Below are 25,207 nucleotides of genomic sequence, written 5' to 3' on the forward strand. Positions count from 1 at the left end.
ACCCACAGCTTCTCTAGGCAGCCTGTGCCAGGGCCTCTCTTCCCCGTGAGTGAAAAATTTTCTCCTAATGTTTAATCTAAATCTCCCCTCTTTTAGTTTATGGCCATTCCTCCTTGTCCTATTACAATCAGACCAAGTAAATGCTATTCCTCCTCCTGCTTATAAGCTCATGTCCAGTACTGCAGGCCGCAATGAGGTCTCCTTGGAGCCTTCTCCAGACTGAACAAACCCAGCTATCCCAACCTTTCCTCATAGGAGAGGTGCTCCAGCCCTCTGATCATCTTTGTGGCCCTCCTCTGGACCCACTCTTAATTCCTCTACATCATTCTTGTGCTGGGGACCCTAGCCCTGGACCCAGTACTGTGGATGAAGCCTCGTAAGAGCAGAGCAGAGGGGGACACCTCCCTTACCCAGTGTACCAGTAGTAGGCTTAGATAATATGGGTGACTTACAAGATTGCTACTGGCCACAAGTCTAATAAAAAAAATAATCATACAGAACCTACTTAAATAATTATTTAAAATTATTAGAGGATGTAAGTGTGGTTAATGTCAAACAAAGCACGTTTAAAGAAAATGAGCCTTTAGAAATGGTTGTGTTTTCTTTAAGATACAAATTGAGATGGTAAAGGTAATAAACGAATGTACTTAGAATTCTTAAGGCATTTCATTGGTAATATTTGAAATTATGCTTGATTTATTAAATCATAGTACAAAATCACTGTAGCACTTCTGAACTGAGTATTTGCATGACTTTCAAAACCATGTGAAGAAGTAAGGAAATACTGTTCAGTGAAATCTTGCTCAATCACTTTGTAGTGATATTAATCATTGTATTTTAATGATCAGAAGCTATGTTAATCAGATAGTATTAGATTGTGTACATGATAAGCAATGAGGAGATGATTGCACACTACTATTTTTATGCAGTAATATCTTAAAAGTAAGCAAAAGATGTTCCTATATTCTTGCTGCTGGTTAAATATAAATCCTTAAATATAGAGTTGAAGTATTCAGGTTGGATTTATTGTAGTGTTCTTTCATTAATGAATACTGGCTGTAGTGGATCATCTTAGAAAACAAGGAATCTGAAAGGGATGTATGTATCATGGCTTGCTATTAAATTGATAATTTTTTTTGCCTTGAGAATTATTAAGGGATGGTGGCCAAGGGAAGTATTCAGACTGCACAGCCTGCTGGGATATGAAAGGCAGGGTAAGAAATATTGTAATTGCTGCTGGTAAATGGCTGTGATACAACGTACATTTGATAATATGAGCTCTTCAAGCAGTCAAATGGGAACATATCAATGCCATGATACTGAAACTGGATAAATTAATGGTAAAAACATGATGCATGTTAGAAACCAGAGACAGATTTCTAACATAAAGTATAACAAATCATTGAAACAAATCACTATGTCTTTGATGGTGTCTGTTTCTGGACATTTTTTGATCAACATTAGAGATAGACAGGTAAAAAAATAAATATGCTGAAGAGAAGGCAGAGCTACTGAAGCTGGAGGAAAATTTCCAATAATGAAGTTATATGTTTAGTATTATATAAGTTGTCCTTCTATCTTTAAGAACTACTAATCTTAAAATGACTTTTTCAGTGATTTTAATGAAATAAAGAAGACATAGCATGCATTATGTAATTTTTCTTTTCCTTTTTTAGATTTATTGTCTAGAATAGACTTGGATGAACTGATGAAAAAAGATGAGCCACCACTTGAATTTCCTGATACTCTGGAAGGATTTGAGTACAGTTTTAATGAAAGTAAGTCATATGTGCTATGCTTAAAATTATGTTGAGGGGTTATCAGCAGTTTAATTATACATATAAATCCTTATTAGAATTTTACACTTTTCTGTTAAGAATAAACTTTTAAGCCTTAGGATAACAGTCTTGTAAATCTAGCTAAGTAATATTTTTTTTCATGAAACTGCCAACAGATCTCTCAATTTCTACAATATTGTAGGTTTGATGATTGTACTGTGTGTACTGTACAGTTTCCATTTTCTGTTGCGGAAATGTTGATGAAGAAGTTCTGAAAATAATTTCTGTAGCATTAGCACTAAAAGGTATAAGAGTGGTCACTCGTTTAAGAAACGTTTCATTTACTGAGGGTTTTTTATTGATACAAAAGGAACAGTGATTATTTAGATAATAACTTATTCCAGCTATTTTACTATAACCTCTAGGAAAACACCTTTATACTATTATACTGGCATATATATACCTATATACTATTATATTGGCAAATGAGCAGTGTGATAGATCGGCTCTTCTGTAGGTCAAAGTTTTGAATTACAGATAATTTCTGTGACTGAAAGTCAAGCTAGCTAGCTGAATCTATATGTTAAATGAGTAGTAGTATTTGTAATTTCCAGTGCATACGTTTTAAAATCCAGCTGAGAAATAAGCCACTGAACTAAAGTAATACCAGACTTCAGGAAAAGGGTTCTTTCAAGATTGTTTAAAACCTGTAGGACAAATAGGGACATTTACAATTCTACTTCTTTGCAATGCCTGTTCTGTGAACAGAGGAACTTTAGTTTCTAAATCTGCCTGTCTTACATCTTCCACTTTTAAAGGAAAAAAAGAGCTTTCCTTTAAATGATAGTCATTTATGCAACACTTAGCTTTTTAATACCCTGATGGCTTTCACAGGAAGGTACTTAGAGACTAAAAGTGTCATGAAAGTGATGCTCTGTCTTTGATGGGAGGGGTTCAGCTCTGACACTTTTCAGCTCCTTATTTTTAGATCTGCACAGTGTCTACTGTCTTCCTTACTGACTTCAGAGTTAATGGTTCGTATATGGTTGATAAAAAGAGCTGAAATTTGAATTTTGGCGAATGATGTTCTAAAATAACGTTACTGAATATTTCATCACTAACTTTACAGGCTGAGTGATTTCCAGAGAATGTAGCATACACTGCTGGTCAGTATGGTGAAAAAGATCTCTATTTTGCTTTTATACAAGTAATAAAAATGTTTAGTCTTATACTCTTTAATCATAATCGTGTTTCTTTTAATGATGGGAAAAATAGAGGTGATTTTTGAGATTCAGAGAATCTTGAGAAGACAAGAGCACCAGAAACCCCCCCCAAAAAACAGCTTACTTAAGGGGAGCACTGTTTCATGTAGAATTGAGCAGTATAATTGAAGAGTAACCAGCTGAAAATGAACAGCTGAGCTATGAGTCATGATGAAAATATAGAAAGGATATTTGTACTCAAGTCAGGGATATGAAGTTGGGGTGAAATATTCCACTGGAGACTAGCACATGGAAAATGCAGTGGACATCAGGCAAGACAGATTTGGAAAAAATCCCAAATAAACAGACTTACAGGCAAAAATCTGAAGAGATGTCACCTCTAAAGTATCTCATTTAAAACAGCAAGAATCAACATTTAGAAGTTCTGAAAACGTATGAACTGATTTAGCAGTTCAAAGAAAACGTATTGTTGTTAAATCTTATTTTCGTCATGTAGGCATTTCAGCTTTCTAGGACATACTTACACATATTTTTTTTAACGTTTCTCTGATTCACTGCAATTTCATGATGCTCTGAGATAACTTTAGTTTTTTTCTAATCAACTGAAATACTGCTAGTAAGATAACATTTCTGCAACTTACTTCCTGATTGGTTGCCATTTTATTCTTGTTATTTTAACCCAGTCAAAGTCTTTATATGTGGTCAGATATGCTACTAAACTTTTTCTGTAAACAAGGACAATTGCAGAAAGTTACAATGGAATCTGCGATTTAGAAGTGGTTTTGCCATGGTTAAGGATTCTGCTTTATTCTACTGTTACAATCTCAATGTATCCTAACAATGATCTCTTACTTGTTGGTACTGTGCCAGGAATAGAGATATTTATCTTAAATGTGGACAAGGGTGGGTTTTTTTGTGTTTTTTTTGTTGTTGTTTGTTTGTTGTGTTGTTTTTTTTTTCAGATTAACCAGGAACGTTTTATAGAACATGTTAATCTTGAAAATAGGTGTTTCCTTTCCTTGCAGTCCCTAACCCAGTTTGCTCTCACATTTCTTTAGAAATATGGTTGGTTTTGAGGTAGGCAATCTGTAGCTACAATTTGATAACCTAGTTGAGTTGATATAGCTGAGAAGTATTTGATATGTAAATATTTACATTTCAGTGCTAATCCATAGCAGTTGAGACATAAATATTTCTTGCAAAACAATTTGACATTTGATACCTGCATGTATTTTCACAGTCCTCGCTTGTATGTAGCTAGGTAAACAATACATACCATTCATATCTTGGGATTGCATTTTTTCATTATACTGCAATTGTTTTTATTCAAAAATAACCAAAAGTAACCAAAGAAAAGGAGGAGGAATTCATTATTTGCAAATTCTTAAATATTAGACTTTTGACATTTTCAGCAATGCAATGTATCTTGTTTTTAGTGAAGAACTGCTCTAAAACGTAGCAATTTTGTTTATTTTTCAGAAGGGCAATTAAGGCATGCAAAAACTGGGGAGCCATTTGTATTTAATTATCGTGAAGACTTGCACAGATGGAACCAGAAGCGCTATGAAGCTCTTGGAGAGGTGTGTAAATTGTGTATCTGCATGTACGCATGTATGTATTAGTGTGCTGTGTTTTTATTGTTTTTCTCTGTAGAATGATGCTTCTAATTATAAATATTTTAAGAAATATTTAGTGAGGCTGCCGTCATTTAACAACCTGCTAATGCAACAGTAATATCTATTACTGCTGTGTGTCTTAAGATGCCAGTCAGACTACAATTTGATTTCAGTATGTGTTCGGACTAGAATATCAGTGTGATTAAGCAAATCAGAAAATATTATATTATGCAGTTATTTATCTTTCTTCTCCTTGAGGTGAACCAGTGGGTGCAAAACTGGGGCACTGTACTTTCTAGCTAAGGATGAATAAGTTGATCTTCTCAAGTTTCTAGGAGATACTGAAAGCCACTAGGTGAAGCAGAGTTTTGAAGCTTGATTAATTAACAAAATATGTGGCAATTTACTACATATTTGGATGCTAGTGGTATTTCCTTGGGCTCTCTGTAGAGGTGATGTGGATGTACTAGAAGTAAAAACAACAGAGCATATACAGCTACTCTTCAGTGTGAAAATGATTCCTGTTTCACCCATTCATTTTGTAATGCTTTAGGACTTGTAGCACCGATTTGAGAAGAACAGACAGAATTGTCTGTTCTCAAACAATGCAAAATAGTGTGTTGCACTGTCATAACCTCTGTGCCCAACAGAAAGAGCGGTCTCAGCATGCTGTCCTCTAAAGATAGCAATGCTGCTTACATTGGAGCCCAAGGGAAGAGAATGCGCAGTTCTCACCCAAAACCATCGAAGTTGGGTCTTTTTCTAAGTGACTGCATAATATTGCCTTGTGGTTTCTGTTTGGAAACATTATGGCATGTTGTTCAAGGTCTGCCTGTGCCTCGTGGCTTACCTGCATTCGTTAGCGTTATCGTTTTAGTAAGGATTAAACTCATGTATTCCTGCATGTATTAGATGTTTTGTCTTCTACACTTTCTCAGCTACTGAAGAGTTGAGGTTTTACCTGACACACATCTGAGCACCACACAGCCGTTCACTCAATTCCCCTCCAAGTGGAATGAGGGAGAGAACTGGAAACAATTTTAACAATTATAGCCTTCCATGTGATGTTATGTGGTATGGAATAACACCTTGCCTAGTTCAGGCCACCTTCGGCATCAGTTGCATTATTGTGGAGAGAATTCTTCCTTTGAACATCCAGCCCAGCACAGGCAGTCAGGATGCCAAGAGAAGATGGGCTTCAGTACCAACCACTTCCAAAGCAGCGCAGACCCCTTCATATGCTTCCAATATCACTTTTTCAGTTGGAATGTACTGGGCTTTGGTTCCTCTATATCCCCAGCTCCAAAACCTTAGGAGTCAACCTTGAATCTCCACTGCTGCTTTCTGTCAGAGGCTTCAAGTGGGGCCATTCTCGCCAGCTGCAAGCAGGTTTTTTACATCGTCCTGCCTCGACTTGCCCAAAAGCTACTGCATGAACTATCTCCTGTTTAATTTGTTCAAAGGCTTATTGTTGCTCAAGGCACTGTGTGAAATCATTCTTCCAGGTTTACAGTCAAACAGTAATTTGGAATATGCGTTCTCCAAAAACCCACGACACCTAAGAAAGTTTGTATTTCTTTTTTGCTGGTTGGTTATTTTGTTAGTCACAAGTTTATTGTGATGAGCAGTTATTTTGTTAATCACATCCATATGCATCTGACGACTTCCATCTTGCCATTGTATTCCTAAGAACTGGATTTCCTGTACAGGTCCCTTGCCTTTTTTTTTGTAGCTAAACCAGCTTTCAGAAGGATTTGGATTATTTTCTTCCCTTTCTCAAAAACTTCCACTGCTGTGTTGCCCTACATGATGATGTCATCAATATACTGCTGAATGTCATCAATATACTGTCTGTGTCGGCCCATGACAAGTGGTAGGACTGTGTTTCCATCCCTGAGATAGTTGATTCCATGTGTACTGGATGCCCCACCAAGTGAAGGCAAATTGTGGCCTGCAGGGCCTGCTATCAGTTGTGACATACCATTTGGCTGCCTTTGACTCCAGTTGGTGTTGAAGTTCTAGCATGTCTGGCACAGCAGCACTCTGTTGTCATGTGACTTCATTCAGGCCACGATAGTCTAGTGTTATCCTCCACTCTCCAGTGGACTTATGCACTGGCTGTATGGGATTGTTAAAGGATGAATGAGCCTTACCAGTTACTGCTTGGCTTTCCAGTTGACAAGTCAGCTTTTGGGGGGAATCAGGTTGGTTGGTGCAATATTTCTGCCTATGCAATATTGTGGTAGCAATCAGTAGCTACTGTTCTTCTGATCTTAGCTCCACAGCGGAAAGCTCACTCTGGCCTCCAACACAGTTAGATCTTGAGATCCCCCTGTCACTCAGAAATGTAGATGGATTCTGCTCCTTTATAAGTTGATGGCACTAGAGTATGCAGCACACCAGTGTCCACTAGCATCTTATACTCCTGTGGTTCTGATGTGCAATTCCATACTAAACCTGATTGTCTCTTTCCTCCACTTGGCTGGAGGCAGGATCCCTCTAGTCCTGGTTATTGTATTCATCACAAACTAGTCACAAATGAAAACTAAAAGGCTCATTACCAACCTCAGAAATAGAATCAGACCACCTTCTCTGTTTTGGAGACTGCCCACTGGAAGTTGGAGCAGCCATTTCTCTGGAAGGAATTCCCTTTCTTGATTGTTCTTCCTTACAACTCTCATACCCATGCCTCAAGGGTTGAGGTGATGTTAACATCCTACTTCTTCATACCCTCTCCATAGCCAAGCAGGTAAAACCACAAGGTGGCATGTAGCATGCACCCAGCATATCCCCTCCTTAGAGCAGAGGAATACTTCCTTCTAGTAGTTGAGATACGGGGCCATACAGGTAGAGAGTAGGACATATTGTTTTTGAACTGCTGGAACTCCCGGGTCGGTTTCTCCACGGCTGAGACACAGGCCCACAGGGAGGAAGAGAGATTTTCTTCATGTTGTTGAAGTAGGCTAACCACTTCATCCACATTTAGTTTTTCATTATCTTTCCACACCATTGCTGTTAGTGTTTTGGCATACAGTGGTGGTATGCTCTATACAAATTTCTCCAACGTAGATCACAGGTGCCTGTTGTCATCCTGGGATAAATTATCATCATCTAGGTCAATGTTATATGTCACCTCCACTACAAGTAATTCCTTCAGGTACCGGATACCTTTCTCCATGTGGTCTGCTTGCCTAGGAGACATACTAGATCTTCCTTGAAGGGATATCTTTCCTTCATGGCTGAAAACAGTCACCTTCATAGGATGAAGGCTGGTGTCCCTTTTCCAATTGCTTTGCCAATGCTCTCTTCCCTAGAAGGGATCCCATCTGCCTGGCTTCACTGCCCACTGAGTCTAGGCTACTGGACACATTGTCCCAGCAATGGAGCAACCAGGTGACAATATGCTCATCTGGAAGATATCTAAAGTCTTTTTGTGTATCTTGCAGCTCACTCAGTGATGGGGATCAGGCAGTTTTGAGTTTTGACTCTTCCTCCTTGCTTCCTCATGATGGCCCCAATTCATCCTCATCTTTTTCCATCGTAGTTTTGGCAGGAGTTTCTGTCCTTTCTAAACAAGCTGACTTTTACAGCTATTTTTTTGTCTTGTGTATAGGGATGACTGATAGTGCTAAATATGCTTTCTCTGACTGAACTGCAGGGCCTGTTGCAGGTGTTGAAGCAACCACAGAGTCTTTTGCAGGAGTTAGAGCAACCACAGGGCCTGTTGTGTTGTCATCAGATCCAGAGACCTCTTTCCCTTTAAGGTGCTGAATAGTGTTGAACAAGGCTTGGTAGGCATAGTCCACCATGGGCCCCACTGTGCTGCAGCGATTTGTACCTCCCTAGAACTGCCGTGACAACAACACACCTTTTCCAAATATTTCAATGGTTTGTCAGGATTCTGCAGTTGTTCCTGCCCATATGTCCTTGTTTTATCAGTATTCCATACCATGGCGTCATGCAGCAGGTTGCCTGATGCTTAAGCACAGTACTGGGTGCACTTCCAGTGTGCTGTGCTTTCTAGCAGACTCAGCTATTTCACGTGAGTTCCGGCTCTGGGAGAGGCAGTCTTCCAACTGTGGGTGAGGGGGAAGTTCTCTCATCTTTTCCAGGAGGCCAGCCATTGAGGGCCTGCCAATAAAGACTAGACTCTGACTGACTCTCTCTCCTCCAGTTTATTTTTGGTTTGTTTGATTTATTGTTTCTAATTATTCTGTATTATCTCACATTCCTTTTAAGAAATCAGTTTCTCATATCTCAGTTGGTTTTCTTCCTCTTCCTTCCCCTACTTCTCCAGAGGGGAGGAAGGGGTGCCACGTGATTGACTCTTCAAACCATGGCAGCCTACTATCCCCTGCTCTCTGCTGCTCATAACTATCCAGCCTTGGGACAGATAGAAATATTCCCCAGGGAATAACTAAATAGTTGTTTAACCTTAAATAAAACCTGAAACACATTCAGTAGGCACAGCAATCAGAATATACTTGTTTAAATATTCCCATTTCTCTCTCCCATACTCTCGCTTCCCAAGGAGACTAAGATGACTGTAATATCAAATATAAATGCCAGATTAGTTTCCTAACCAGTGTTACACTGGGGGAAGAAGATAACCTTAATCCAGCCCCAAGAAAAGGTAAACAGTGCAACAGGGATCATATATAGCAAGTCATAGGGCTACATGAAAAATCTCTGAAATATCTCTGAAAATAGGAAAGACAACACTGTGACCAGCAACTACTAAATTACTATAACGCTTACAACAATTTTGTTTTAACATGCTCTGGTCAGATCCATCATTATGTCAACCCTTCAAGCCCAATTTTTTGTGCCAAAGGGAATGTTGTTGGTTTAACCTGACAGGCAGCCTGGCACCACGTAGCCGTTTGCTCACTCACCTTTCAAGTGGGAGGAGGGAGAGAATTAGAAATAAGGTAGAACTCATGGGTTGAAATAAACACTCTTTAATAAGATAGAAAAGGATAAACGGAACAAAAATACAATGATAACAATAGATACATGTAACCACTCACCAACTGCCATCAGATGCTCAGCAGCAGTACAACTGTTCACTGAGTGATGCCCCACTGGCAGTACAACATCTCACTGCCCACTGACTGATGTCCAGCAATTCTTGAGCAGTGGCTGGCCTCTGGCCAACTCCCCACAGCTTTGTAGCTTTCCACATGATCCCATGTAGTATGAAATAACCCCCTGACTAATTCAGTCACCTGCCCTGACTCTGCTGTACCCCCTGCCCCTTGCTGTTGTGGTGGTGGTGGCTCTTCCCTGTGACTGGGCCCCCTGCCCTAGGCATGTTCCCATCACTCAGCAGCAACCAAAACATCAATGTATTATTAACTCTGTCTCAGCTGAACCCAGGACAGGAGTAAAAAAGTTAATAAGGTATCCGAAATGACAGCCAATCCTGCATAGTAAATAAAATAAAGCATCCTATCAATGTCAGCTTGGATACTGTTAGACTAAGTGAAGTGAAAGTAAGTTCAATGGAGTAAGAGTGCATCAGAAGTGAACAGAATAAGTGTTGTTTGTGACGACGAGCTAATTCTGAGCTTGCCAGGCAACTTGCAAGGAGTCATCTGGTGCTCTGTGCCTGGTTTAGCTCCTCCTTCCCTGCAGGGACAAGCTTGTCTCTGTGCTGAGTGTGCTGGAGCTGCCCAGCAGTTAAGCACTTCTTTGTCCTGCCAGAGCTTTGTTCTTGAGTGTTGAAGAACTTCACTTTTTTCTCTTCTGCCTTATTCCTGGAAGATCTGTGGTTAGAGAGAAGAAGATGAGTAGCTACTATTGTGGCTTCTTACATGCTATCATCTCAACTTTCTGATTTTTCAAAACAAGGAATTTGCTCTTGACTAATCTGTTGCATTGTCTAAGTTACTCGATATATTTTTTTCCAGTAGGAAAATTTTTCATGTTTTATATCTTTGTGTCTGTAATGTTCGTTATTGCTATTTTACAAATAAATGAGTAGGACAATATGCAAATGTAAATGTATCTAGCTGGGGTGTCTGATGTGCCACCACACCTTCTCATAGGCATTTGAAAACATCATCAGATTCCTCACTCTGTGCATCTGAATAGTGAGTGCCACGTTTCTTCAACTTATACTGAATGACTTCTGATGATTTTTGGTTAGCCAGGAGATTGAGTACGTTAAGGGAGCGGGTGCCTTAAGTCTGTGGTCTGTTATGTACATTTTCACTTGGCTACTGTCATTTGGTTTTGGATGGCCTTTGAAAATACACATTTTTCTTATATTGGTAGGTAAAATACAATAAAAGTTTGAGGTCAGGATTCTCACAGAGGGTGAATTGTCCCAAGTTGTTCATTTGCATTTTTAGAGCAAAAAAAGAAACTTGACCATGTTTTAGTCTTTTGCCTCTGCTGGATGCTTGTTCTTCATACAAGCCAGAAGTGTTCAAATGCTTAATTGTCTGTTTTTTGGCACAATTAGCATTCGTATAGTTATCTAAGAACTCAGGAGATGCTGACAGAGAAAACCCATGGTTGGACAGAAGCCTGTCATTCGTTTGCACACATAAAATCTTCTCTGTGCCATGGATTGGTGGATCAGTTTTGCAGATGTTGAATAGAACCGAAGAAGTATATTACCCTCTGATTCACCATTTTGTAGTCTAAGTAAGATATGTTCAGCAAACTGCAGTAGCTTAAGGAGCAGCAGCTTATATTCTTCATAAGGTGATGTAGTAAAATGTAACCTTAGGGCTTTGCTTTGAAGCGTCATCCATCCTCTGGCTTAAGGAATTCTCTCACATGTACTTCTGGCTGAACATTTATGTGACTGAACGTGAAGTGAGATGAGAAAGTAGCTAGACTTCAGACAAAATATTTTGTATATTCATTTTTCATATTTATTGAAAATAAATTATTTTAATAAATTGAATGTGTATTTCATATTAGTTTTTCATATTATTCATATTTTTATATAAACAATGTGGCAATTGTTCCCATACTTAGTTCAGTTATTGTTTGCTGTCTTTCTTATTTTTAAGGGGATTTACTTACTCTGCTCAAGGCAGTTTTTTTTTTTTTATTGTAGATATACACTGTGGACTCCTTTTACTGCATATTACTCATTTAAAAAGTGGATGTAGTTCCTGGCCTCATGTTGCAGCATCATTCTCTCTTTCTTGGAAGATTAATAAATTTCCATTTGGTAATCCATGTTTTTTTGCTGTTAAAATCATGAATACACTGCCTGTGATGTTCTGCCATTACTCTGGTTGTATGGAAATTGATTCTTCACGAATTACAATGGTTCGTCAACATCTCCACTTCTTAGATCTTTTTATTCTTCATTCATTGATCTGTTATTTCAGGCACACAATTTGTTCTGCAGCCTCTTGATACGTGCTTCTGAAAGACAGTTTAGTGAGCTGTTCATAATTTTCTGATTCTGGTTCAATCATTGCTATTGCAGCATTGAATTTTGTGGAGAGGCCTCTCTATTTGCTTTTTAAAAATTAAAATGGCAACAGAAGTGCACAGAACATTGTGTTGCAGCTGCTTCTAACTGCCGATTAATCTATATGGCAAGTTTGAAATAGGACTGAGAACAGTTTCATGACAACAGTTTAATTGTTGCAGACATACTGTTCCAGTTCAAGGTTGAGTTGTCAGCTTGGTTTTTTTTGTTGTTTTTTCAATATGAGAAGGAGTTACGGATATTTGAATTCTAGATTAGACTCGTCTGATGTATGTCTCCATGCACATTAACCAGGTAACTGTATGTATTGTTCTGCACTTTCAATTGATACTATAGCTACAGAAGTCACCAACAGTCAGCACCTGCTTGATCATGACATCAAAATTAGCTGAAATAATAAAATAAATACTACTAAAATTTATTGCTGGGATGTCACTTTCCATTTTGCCAATCATGCTGATTGTGTTGATAATGAGGTTTCACTTGATAAAGATTATGTAGATGTTCTCCTTCCACAATCTTACAGGTGCCAGATTATCCTGGCAGCAGTTCCTGCATATCCCTCCGTGTGTCTGTTAGGTCTAGCACTGGGTTATTATGGTTTGGTGGTTACTTAAAGACTGTTTAACATTTGAGATGTTTTTGTGAGTGTCGTAACTAATGAAGAGATATTTACTTGTACCTGTGGCTTATGCGTCAAAGATTATGATGTGGACGATGATATGATGCCTCTGCAGTGGTCTTATTCAAGGACTACTATATGCAGTCTCTCATAACTGTTGTTATGAGAGACTATTGCTATCTGACAGTATCTGTGTATAGCCAGATAGCAGATGAGCTATGTTTATTTTATTAGCTTTACCACGCCACAGTACAAGAAAATACCTTATATTTATGTAAAATTGATATAGGAAGCAAACAAACAGAAGTCAGAAATTGCTTATGAATTTTGTATATGATAAGCTACAGTTAATTTTACATTTATCGGGGAAATGTGTATAATATTTGGTCCAGCTCATGATAAAAGTATGTTAATGATCAAGGTTAGTATTTGTGTGGGGAAAAAATAAGTATTTAGAATTATGACAATGATAATCCATAATTAAGATAGCTAAGAAGTGAAGTGGGATTTTGTTTTATCCAGATCTCTGTTAAGTTAAAGAACAGCTTGGTCTCATCATAATTTAAAAAACAAGCTTTCACCTGCTACTAATTTCCTCCTTGGTTGCAAAGAGCTTTATTTGTTTGGATGACTGAGAGAAAGAAGCTATTTACATAGCACAAATGAAAGCATAGAGTGGCAGAAGAGGACATGTACGTTAATGAAGAAGGAAGCATTAAGTAGTCTGCATTTGAAAGGGTAGCTTCTTACATGAATAACCCAAAATCTGATGATAGGCTGCACGTGCACCTGATAGTACTTAAGGTCCAATCTTGCAGCCAAAGCTCATGTGAATAAACTCAATAGGTCTGTTCTTGTGAATAAGGGCTGCAGGATCAAGTTCCAAATAAAATTTGCAGATGATTAGTAGAAATCCTTACAATCTAGTTTCAGTTTATTTCCACAGAGAGTTTAGCACTAAACATTCTAAATTTTATCTGACTAGTGAAACTTTAATATTTTAAATGCTGCACACCGTGGATTAAGCAAAATTATGTTTGCTATTTTAACTTGTTATTGCATATTTGCTATTAGTTTAGTCAGTGGTAGGATAAATTTGTCTTACTGAGAAATAAAATTAATTGATGGTGTTGTCATATGTAAGCTGGTTCATATACACTTGTTTTCATGGTGTGCTTGCTTGACTAGTGGTTTTCAAGAGGTTATTTTCAAAGAAATTAGATGCCAAATACTTAACATGTGTCTGTTGAGTGTGTATGAACTGAATTTTGTCAGCGTCTTGTCTTAACAATCAACTAAGGGTAGATTTTCATGGGGTTAGGAAAAATCCTCTCTGAGATCCTATCATAAGCTCTTCCTAACTTCAAATCCTGTTTCAAAAGCAGCATCAAATTGGAATAAAGTATTTTCCCTTACTGTATTTATGATAATGGTAAAATCATTTCTGGGGTTCCTTTGGAGGCAGTTCGTTTGTACAATTTCTGTGCACAGGACATCCAGTCCTGTCTATGAGTGAATATTGCAGAGGTTTTTACTTCAAAATTTTACAGTGGAGTACACGTCACAAAAATATTGAGAGTAGCACAACTAAGGCAAAAACACCTGAACAGAAGAGACAAATTGGTCAAAGTCATTGAAGTGATTTATAGCGGGATCTCATTTCTTGCTAGGCACAATAGAGTCCACATGGAATGGATACTTCTTGAATGGACCAAGTGGAGGAGGAACTTAAATGACATCTTTCATGTTTTGGACATGAAGGTCAACTGTAAATGCAGTTCTTTAGGAATTCAGGCCTTACTGGTTTCAGTTTTTTTAATTACTAATTTGGTAACTTTAAATTTGTAACAACTAAATGTGAAACAGAAATATGACACAGAAGAATTTAAGCAAACTGAATAACGTTAAAAACAGCTGAAAATTAGACACAGTATTGAATTTCTCTCTAATGGTGGTTCCTGAGCTGAAAACAATTATACATTTCAAAGGTATTCACTCTTCTTCACTAATTTTCAAACCAGTGTTTTTCATAACAGAAGGAAAATGCTAGTATGGACAACAACAACAACAACAAAAATCTAAATCTTGTGTATGTGGTGCCCTTATAAATCTAGAAAGATTACAGCTTTTAACAGTCTGTTTATCTTCAGCATTGCTTTTTGGTGAGTGAAGTAGGTGGACAAACACTTCAGTAAGGACTGAAGTTGGCTTGATGATACCTAAGGAAATTTAAATATGAATCTTTGAATCTTTGTTGCATGCAGTATATTCATTTGCATATGCTAAATCTGCTTTCAATATCTGCTGTTTGTGAAGACTTCTTACTGGAATGATTATGTCAGATGTGCTTCAGTGAACTCTTCCACTTTGTAGGCAGCAATTGGTGGCAGTAGGTTGGTTCATCACAGTAACATGACAGTACTCGAAGGGTTCAGAGATAGTTTCATAATTATTGTTAGTGTGATTCTTGAAAGAAATGATGAGCATCTCATAAACCCAGATGGGAATTTGTTACATTGTTGATAAATGTGTTGATAAATGTGTTTTACATTTTTAAATTGATAAACAGTGAAAAGCAGAAAAGATACAATAAGGCAGATGGTTGTTTATAAAGCACTTGCAACTTGCTGCAATTCAGAGCATGGTACTAATTGTTAAAAAGAAGACAAAAATTGGAGTAGGGGGAGTGTTTCAATGAGTTAATCATGAGCTTTTTAAAAATAAAACCTTCAGCAGCTTTAGTTCAATTAGAACCATTCTTGCCATCCTGGGCTTCTATGCAGAAGTTTAGACTATCAGTTCTTCGTAAACTTTTTTTACCAGTCATTTTTGTGTAGCTGAAATTGAAAAATACGATAAATTTACCTGTTGTCTAGATGCATCCATTCTGTTCTTTTTCAGATTTCTTGTAAGGAAAAAAATACTCATTGCAAAACAAAATTGAGTTATCACTGGTCTGATTTATAATTTCTGCTTCAAAACAAGGAAAAAACTAGTGAACTCCAGAGTCTGCAGACAATTTGAAGCAAGGACGCACTGCTGGATATAGTTAGCTTTATTTTTCTTAAAGGAGTGGTGAAAAAAAAATCTTTCTTGGCAAGTAGAAGGAGACTAGAAAAAAAATAGATTTAAGTAGTCCTTAGGTAGAATGTAGATCAGTATACTTGCAGAAATTATTTGGTTCATCTTTTTTTTGTGCATGTTAAGTTTGTTTCCACCAGTAATATTAAAAGTTTCTGAAGTATTTTCATACTGCTTAAGCAGAACTTTTTTGAGATATGTAGATTACAGCGTTCATCAAGTATCTTTTAAAATGCATAGATCACTCCAAAAATAATAACTTCTATTTATTTCCATGGAAAATGTAACAGATACAGAGAACACAATAACACTGTTTGATACATAAAGTTCTCAGCTACAAAACACTGTTTTTCAGCATCGTCGCCACCATTAGTTATGCATTTTCACCAGTGATGAACAAGTCCTCTATGCTGCACTCATAACAATCTGCATTGGTGGAAGTGACCCGCTGTCGCCAGTGCTGAGACACACCACCCACCACTTCCCTGTGCTCACACCCACTATTTGGTCTCCATAAACATTCACCGAGCTTTGATGAATGGCAGTTGGTGCAGTTTTTTCAGCAAGGAGGAATTCAGTGGTGCACCTTTGCTTCATCTGCACTCCTGTATTGGATGCCATTGTGTCAGACTGCCCCTCTGCTGCCATTGGTCGCATGGCAACAAAGTGTGGTGGAGTACTGATGGGAATGTTCAACTTCTACTGTCATACGACCAACACTCACCTCTGACATCATGGGCCAACATAATAAAATAGGAGGCATTACTTTTTGAGCAGCCTTCATATATTTATTTATTAAAGAACTCCAGAATAGTTAGTTTTCTTTCACAATTTTCATCTTCTCCAAGATAAAGAATGTAGTGCTTCCTGTGTCTTCAACAACAGATATTTCAGTTTTCCAGAAGTATTTAGATGAAGATTCAACAGAATTTTCAACAGTATTTTTTAATGAAGCTCTATCAGCTGTGTCAGCTCTTAATAGAAATAATTTGAAAGAATAAAAGTTCAATTATAAATCAGTAGTGTTGTATTTCTGTATATGCGAACAACCTAGAATAACTTCAAGATGCTCCAGCTGCTCAATTGGTTAACTCAGTCACAACTAAATTTTGATGTATCTTATCTTATGTTGATCTCTGCAGCAGAAATACCGAGTTAGGGTGTTGCCATGGTTTTATGAGTTTTGGTTATCAGTATTCCACATCATAACATCATGTAGTGCACTGGGAGTTAGAGTTAATGCTCCCCTTCCATGGGTCATGGACAGTTCCGGATACCTAGTTCTCAGAAGATAAGAACTACATTTCCCAGAGAACTGCTTACTGTTCTGTTACCGTTTTCAGTTCAGAGGGAAAGATAAAAACTGTTCACATATAACAAGACGTTTCCTTTTTTGCTCGCTTCCCGTCTGCTCGTCCCGGCAGCGTCTCTCTCCTTTGCCACCTCGCTGCCAGCATTAGAGTAAGGCCTTTTGGTTTTTGGACAGACACTCTCATTCTATTTGATTTATTAGCTTCAATTCCAATTATATTGTATTATATTGTGTTATCTTGTATTTCGACATCTTATTTAGTAAATTAGTTTGTTTCTCCTCAGATCGTTTGCTGCTGTTTTGTTCTCAGGCCCATCTCCCTACCCTTTAACCCTTTTCCCTTTCCTGGGGTGTGGGTCCGTGGGTCCCTCCACCCCATTTGTCACAGAACTGGGCCAAACCTGCCCGTAAACCATTAATGGGTGCCTGTCCAGGTTTCAGTTGGGACAGGATTTTGTGGTGTTTTTTTTTTTTTTTCCTTTTCCCTTCATAGTATTTAGTACGATGCTGTGTTTTGATTTTGGGAGGAAAACAGTGTTGATATCACACTGAAGTTTTTGTTGGAGCTGAGAGAGGATGGAGCCAGGACAGCTGACCAAGACTGCCCAAAGCATTATTCCATAACATATGACATCATATGTAAAACTGTGGAGAGTGAGCTGGGGGCAGCCGTTGCTCAGGGACTGGCTGGGTGTCAGTTGGCAGGTGGTAAGCAATTGTTTTGTGCATCACTTGTTTTGTAAATATATATTGTGTTATCGTCATTACTGTTATTCCCTCTTCTCTTCCTTTTCTGTCAAAGTAGATAGTTTTTATCTCAACCCACAAGTTCTACTTTTATTTTTTTCTGATTCTCTCCCCCATTCCACTTGGAAGGAAAAGTGAGCAAATAACTGTGATTCTGAGCTTCCGGGTTAAACCACAGCAGTGTCTAAAGCTGTTAGATCCAGTTAAGACTATTAAGGAAGATGAGTTCATTAGATTGGATACTTAGGATTTTTAGATGTTTTACACAATTATTTGTCTTAATTTATTGACAGTTCTGTCTTTAACAATTCAGGGAAATCTCATGTTCATCCACAAATGAGAGGTTTTTTTTTTTCATTTCATTCTTTTTTTTTTTTTTTTGTAATTTATCATAGCAGAAATTTCCTTTACTTCTATATCTTAATTTGATGTTTCCATTGTATGTTCAATCATCAGAAGAACTGCTGTGGCCTGCTGGAGTAGCAGTTCAGTTCTGTGTTGGAGAAGAGTTAACAGGAGGAAGAGATCTACTGCTGAATTTGGACAGAAGCTTGATTTTTAGTACTTCTTGTTACAAGTCTTTGTCCTTTACATCTTTTCTCTGCTTTCGTGGTTGAGTGATATCTCGAGTATGTTGTTGGTAATAAGATATGAAAAATCTCGGAGGAGGAAAGCAAAGACTTTATCTCTTTTCATTGAAATAATTGTGGAGAGTTGCATGCATTTTTGCCTTCTTTCCAACAGTGTAAATTATATGGGTAGTAAGGTAACTTTATACTCTTTCACTGTAGATGTGACATCCTGTAAGAGAGGATGGAAAAATTATGTAAAAAATAAGCATAATGAAAATAATAATATTTTAGACCTTAGAGTGTTTAAAATTCTGAAATAAATTTTTGTAATTGTAGGTTCAGGAGTACAGCATGTATCCTCATTTTCAGTATAGGTATCTCTGTTCTAAACAGTTGTGGACTTTTTAGATAAAGCCTGACACATAACCGTTCCAGTCATAATACTTGTGAGATTTTTCACTTACAAGTCTAAATAAATGTATAAAATGCATTTTAAATATTTTTTTAAGGTGTATGACCTGGATTTGTTGTTAGATATGACTCACTTTCCTGCAGTAAAACATCTTCTTTCATCAAGTGCTCATAAGAACTTTGGTGCAGCAGGCTTTGCTGCTGAAGTAAGGCAGAAAATATTAAATGCAGTGAAAGAAGGCCATTCTCTGTAAATTACAGTTCTAGATAAGAAACTATTTTGAATATTTTATTTACCTTTGATTCTATAAAGTTAGAAAAATGTATTTTAAAATTAAATGAAACGGAGGTTAAATGTTTTATCTTCAAATAATACTGGTACAATAGGCATAGGCATAGAAGAAGGTTTTAAACAAGAGCAGATCAGACCCATTACTAACTCTTGATGAACACTGCTGTTTACTGGCCTCCAAGTAGACTGCAGCTGATGACAACCCTCTGAGCTCTCCATCCAGTTCTCAGTCCACCTCACTGTCCACTCATCTATCCCACACTTCCTAAGCTTACCTACAAGGATGTTATGGTACTATAATCAGATGTTTATAGTATGTTTTGCCTCACTAGGATACCTGTGGATATTGTCAAATATATTAGAAAGCAGAATTCATTTGGTTGCAGTACTAAATGACCTACTGTTAATTTTTGACATAAAAATAGCCTGTAACCCCAGAGATAATAGGGATAATGTGAACAGAAACTCGGTAAATGATAAGGTGAATACAAGTAAGAAGTGAAGGTTGACATATATTTTTAATACCTTTTCAGGAACAATTTTTTGAACAGTCTATATCCAGTAAGAGAATGGGTTATTACTTAGATGTAATTAATGGGTTCTATCTTAATGTAATTTGATATCCCACATTCAGGAACACATGCATTCTTTGTACTTCACTGTAACTCGTAATCTTAGAAATACTGTGTTGGCAAAATAAGGCACATCAGCCAACACCACAAATAGGAGGAGAAGCCACAATATTCATTTCCTGACAGCTCAGCCAACAACAGAGTATTTGGCTGACTATCAAAAGGAGCAGCAGCAATTGTTTCCAGTATTAGTAGAAGCATTTTGCTGTTTAGGAAAAAAAAAGAAAAAAAGCTTCCATTTAATTAACCCAAGAAAAGGCTTGGTCTCTGCATCAATTAGGTTACAAAACTGGGATGTTCATGGCAAGCTGTAGGTTGTCTGCCATTGCCTTGCTGCTGTTTGTGAATTGCTGCTGTAGCTGCCAGCTCCCAGTGCCTCTGCAGTAGCTGCTTGCCCTCTGCAGGCTCCACTTCTCCTTACCAACCAAGCTGGCATAAGAAGTGCAGCAGGGTCTGCTGTTGATGATGATTTTTATGATGAGGTAGTGCTCAGGAGCTTAACCACGGTAGGGTCACCTTGTGAACACTGGCAAAATGGCTTACAGCTTGCTCTTCCAGTAGAGTTGGAAAAGCAGGGAGAACAAAACTGTACGCACATTATAGTTATTGTCCCTTTGTCTCCTTGCTTCTTCCCAGGCCCCAGTGTGGCTTGCTGCTCTCCTACACTAAGCATAGGCTGTGTGCTAGTGAGCTCCTCCAGCCTCCTCTATGTGGATTAGACCCCATCATCGTGTGCATCCATTTGTCATGGAAGGATTGCATTTGACCAGATTATTAACAGTACTAGTGGTGACAAAGACACTCAGAGACCATGTGTTGTATAAAGTTATTAATATGTTTCTGTACTTAGTGGAGGGCAGTTAATTGTTGATGCAGATTCTTTACTCTGTTCTCATGGCACAGAGATAATTGTAGCAATAAAAAAAGTTGCTCTTGGGCAACAGTCTGTTTGATTCCTAATATTTGTTCCCTCTCACCTTTTGATTTTACTCTCTTGACTGTTACTTGTTTACTCTGTTTTATCTGGTATGTGAAGAGTTTAAAATGAATTTCGTGCATCTTTCTATTTTGTAATCACAGAATGTCAGGGATGGGAAGTGACCCCAAAAGATTATCTTGTCCAGTCCCCCTGCTGAAGCAGGAACACCTAGATTAGGTCGCACAGGAATGCGTCCAGGTGGGTTTTGAACATCTCCAAAGGAGTCCCCACAATCTCTTTGGGCAGCCTGTTCCAGTGTTCTGTTACCCTCACTGTGAAGAATTTTCTTCTCATATTTATGTGGAACCTCCTACGTTCCAGCTTATACCCATTGCCCTTTTTCCTATCACTTGATGTCACTGAGAAGAGCCTGGCTCCATCCTCCTGACACTCACCCCTTACATATTTATAAATATACCCCCTCCCTGAACATAGATCTCTTCAGGCTGGTGACTGGTATGATTATAATAAAATACACACAAGCGTGTTGCTTACTGTTACTGATACCCATTTTATTTACCCATTTTACCCATCTATACCTATGTGAGGAAATTGTCTTCTTGTTTTTATGTAATAGTACAAAAAATAACAAAAGCTAGATGCTAGGAAGAAGTTTTCACACAGTTTTTGTAATATTGTTTAATAGGAATTGTCATTGTTTCTGTATTAGGTTTATGGTGGCAAGGTTCTGGTAGCAGGGGCAGCAGGGGGGCCTGTGTGAGCAGAGCCCAGCAGCACCCCATGTCAGAGCAGGGCCCCTGGCAGAGGCAAGTCGTGAGAGAAGCTGGCTGGGTGTGCTCTGCGAGAGCAGATAGAAGAGAAAGAAACACTGCTGCACAACAGCAGCTGGGAGAGGGGGGTGAGAAATGGGAGAGAAGCAGCCCCGCAGGCAGCCAGGTTAGCACAGGAGGAGGGCAGGAGGTGCTCCAGGCACGGAGCAGAAGCTCCCTGCAGCCCCGGAGAAGCCCGTGGAGCAGCGGGCTGTCCCCTGCAGCACGTGGGCACCGCGCGTAGCAGATCTCCCCGTGCAGGCACGGAGGAGCCCGCGGTGCAGCAGTGCATGCGGCCTGAAGGAGGCACAGCCCACGGGTACCCCCGCAGGAGCAGCCCCGGGCCGGAGCTGCAGCCCAAGAGAGGAGATCGTGGCGAGGCAGAAGGGCTGGGGGAGCTGCCGCCCATGGGGACCCATGTGTAGCAGTGCCTGAACAGTGGGCCCCGCGGTACAGAGCTGTGCTGAGGGAATGCTTGGAGGGCTGCAGCCCTCCAATTAACACACGCAGGATCAGCTGGGGAAGGACAGCATCTGGTGGGAGGGATCCACATAGAGAAGGGACAGAGAATGAGTGTTACCTGCTGACTGCAGGCCTCATTCCTCTGCAAAGCTCAGCAGGAGGAGGTAGAAGAGAGTAAAGGTGGGGGGGCAGGTGTTTTTAGTTTGGTTTTAGTTCTCACTGCTGTAGCCCATTAGCAGTAGGTAGTAAATGGTCACATTCAGACATGAGAGCAATCTTTTATACAGCATTTTCTTATTCAGGTTGTTATGCAGCTTCACAAAAATAACTTCTTCATTAGGTGGATGTGCAAAATGTTAAGCTAGAATTGCCAAGAGATGACATCACTGCCCTCTGCAGCACTCTAAAGAGGGGAAAAGAGGAAAGTGCTGGGCTGTTACCCCTAGAAATTGATAACAGGACAAACAGGAATGGCACGGTGCTGTGCTGGGGCAGTTCAGACTGTGCATAGGAAAAATTTCTTCACTATGAGGGTGATCAAACACTGGAACAGTGTTCCTTGAGAGGTGATGGATGCTCCATGCCTGTCAGTGTTCAAGACGTCTTTGGATAATGCCCTGAATAACATGCTCTAAATTTTGATTAGCCTTGAAGTTGCCAGGCAGTTGAACAAGATGATCTTTGAAGATCCCTTCCGACTGAACTGATATGATCTATCTTAATCTATTCTTTACACTTTTATGTGTAATTGGATTGTTTCTTGCTGTCTGGGCTGAGAGATACAGGATTCTTTCTCAAATGAACATACAGATGAAATTAATTAAAACATAGTAAACTGTGGTACACAGAACACCAAAATTAGCTGTTTTTACCCTTGTTCCAGTCTTTGTACCCATGTGGTTTAATTAGAAGTAGTATACTGGTGTGCTTTCTTTGGAAAACCCGGAGAGTGGTGGTGAATAGAGTTAAATCCAGCTGGCAACTGGTCACGAGAGGGGTCACTACTGGTGCTATTCCTGTTTAAAATATTTATTTATGATCTGGACAAGAGGTTTGAGTGTGACCTCAATAAGTTTGAAATGACATCAAGTTGGAAGGAAGTGTCCATAGGCTTGAGAGTAGGAAGGCTCTACAGTGGGATCTGAATAGGCTGGATTGATGAGCCAAGGCTAGTTGTGTGAGGCTGAACAGGACCAAGTGCCAAATCTTGCACTTTGTTCACAACAACCTCATGTAATGCTACAGTCTTGGGGCAGAGTAGCTGGAAAGCTATGTGGTGATCAACAACCTAGGCATGTTAGTTGACAGCTAGCTAACATGAGCCAGCAGTGTGACCAAAAAGGTCAGTGGCATCCTCACTTTGATCAGAAATAGTGCAGCCAGCAGTAATAGGGAAGTGATCTTCCCCCTGCACTTGGCACTGTTGGGGCTGCACCTTGAATGCTGTGTTCAGTTTTTGGCCCCTTGCTACAAGAAAGACATTGAGGGTCTGGAGCGCAAGTCTTATAAGAAGTGGCTTAGGGAACTGGGCTTGTTTAGTCTGGAGAAGAGGAAGTTCAAGGGTGACCTTATCGTTCCCTACAACTCCCTGAAAGGAAGTTGTAGTTGGGTGGAGGTCGATCTCTTCTCCCAGGTAAGTAGCAATAGGACAAGAGGTAACAGTAGAATCATAGAATGGCTTGAGTTGGAAGGAATCTCAAGAATAAAGTTCCAACCAACCTGCCATAGGCAGGGTTGCCAGCTGCTAGATCAAGTACTAGATCAGATTGCCCAGGGCCACATCCAACCTGGCCTTAAACACCTCCAGGGATGGGGCATCCACCACCCCTCTGGGCAGTCTGTTCCAGCACCTCACCACTCTCTCAGTAAAAAAACTTCTCCCTCACATCTAACCTAAATCTCCCCTCCTCTAGTTTAAAAGCATTTCCCCTTCCCCTGTCACTATCTACCCTTGTAAAATGTTGATTTCCCTCTGTTTGTAAACTCTCTTTAAATATTGGAAGGTCACAATGAGGGCTACCCGCAGCCTTCTCTTTTCCAGGCTGAACAAGCCAAGTTTCTTCAGCCTGTCATTAGAGGAGAGGTGCTCTAGCCCTTTGATCATCTTCTTGGCCCTCTTCTGGACCCTCTCCAAAAGCTCCACATCTTTCCTGTACTGGGGGCCCCATACTTGGATGCAGTACTCCAGATGGGGCCTCACTAGGGCAGAGTAGAGAAGGACAGTCACCACCTTTGCCCTGCTGACCACCTCACTTCTAATGGAACCCAGGATACCATTGGCATTCCGGGGTGCAAGCACACACTGCTGCTTCATGTTAAGTTTTTCATCATCCAGGACCCCTAAGTACTTCTCAGTAAGACTACTCTCAAGGCATTCTTCTCCCAGTTTGTATACATACCGGGGATTACCTCAACCCAAGTGCAAAACCTTGCACTTTGCTTTGTTGAACTTCATTAGATTCACAAGGGCCCATCTTTCAAGTTTTTTAAGGTCCTTCTGGATGGCATCCCTTCCTTCTGCTTTATGAGCTGCACCACTCAGCTTGGTGTCATCAGCAACTTGTTCAGGGTGCACTCAATCCCATCACCTACGTCACTGATAAAGATGTTGTCATGGTTCGGCCTGGTTTCCATGACAACGGGGTGAAGGGACCCACAGATCCATGCCTGGAAGGGAGGACCAGAAAAAAGGGAAAAGTTAGGGAGATGGACCTGGACAAGAAAAGCAGTGGCAACAAGCTATAGGAAAAACACTTAGTTTACTAAATATAGTAGCGGAATGTGAGATAATACAATGTAATACAATATGATTGAAATTGAAGCTAATAAATGAAATAAAATGCAAAAGAGAGTTTCCAAAACCGAAGTCCTTACTCTAATGCTATAGGCGAAACGGCTAGGGAGCAAAGAGAGAGGTCTCATGACTCCCAGTCCGTTTTATCTTTCCCTTCAAACGGAAAACGGAAGTGGAAAAATGAAGTCTTCTGGGAGTTATAGTTCATTCTTCTCTTCTGAGACTATGAGACTTGAAATACTGACAATCCATGGAACTGCAGCATTAACTTTTTAACACCCAGTGCACTGCATGATCTTATGACGTGGAATACCAAATAAAAACCATGAAACCATGACAGATGTTAAAGAGTACTGGTCACAAGACAGATTCCAAATGATAGATGGGACTCCACTTGTTAGCGGCCTCCACCTGGACACAGGGACATTGACCCCAGCCCTCTGGCTGCAACCTT

At 39.4% G+C, this 25,207-nt stretch overlaps 1 protein-coding gene across 5 annotated transcripts in view; it reads left to right on the forward strand.

Annotated features, from left to right (window-relative positions):
- The window catches only part of FAM172A (family with sequence similarity 172 member A), a 266,705-nt gene that overhangs the window by 25,676 nt on the left and 215,822 nt on the right, over positions 1-25,207 (forward strand). For 4 of the 5 annotated variants that reach the window (XM_021379622.1, XM_021379623.1, XM_021379624.1 and 1 more), the window contains 2 exons: positions 1,677-1,778; positions 4,481-4,581. In XM_021379622.1, coding sequence (XP_021235297.1) covers positions 1,677-1,778; positions 4,481-4,581 — 203 coding nt within the window. Of the gene's footprint in view, positions 1-1,676; positions 1,779-4,480; positions 4,582-11,692; positions 11,810-25,207 lie in introns of those variants that run through there. The other variant, XM_021379627.1, reaches the window with a different exon arrangement.

Source organism: Numida meleagris, chromosome Z, assembly GCF_002078875.1.
Source record: "Numida meleagris isolate 19003 breed g44 Domestic line chromosome Z, NumMel1.0, whole genome shotgun sequence".
Taxonomy (NCBI): Eukaryota; Metazoa; Chordata; class Aves; order Galliformes; family Numididae; genus Numida; species Numida meleagris.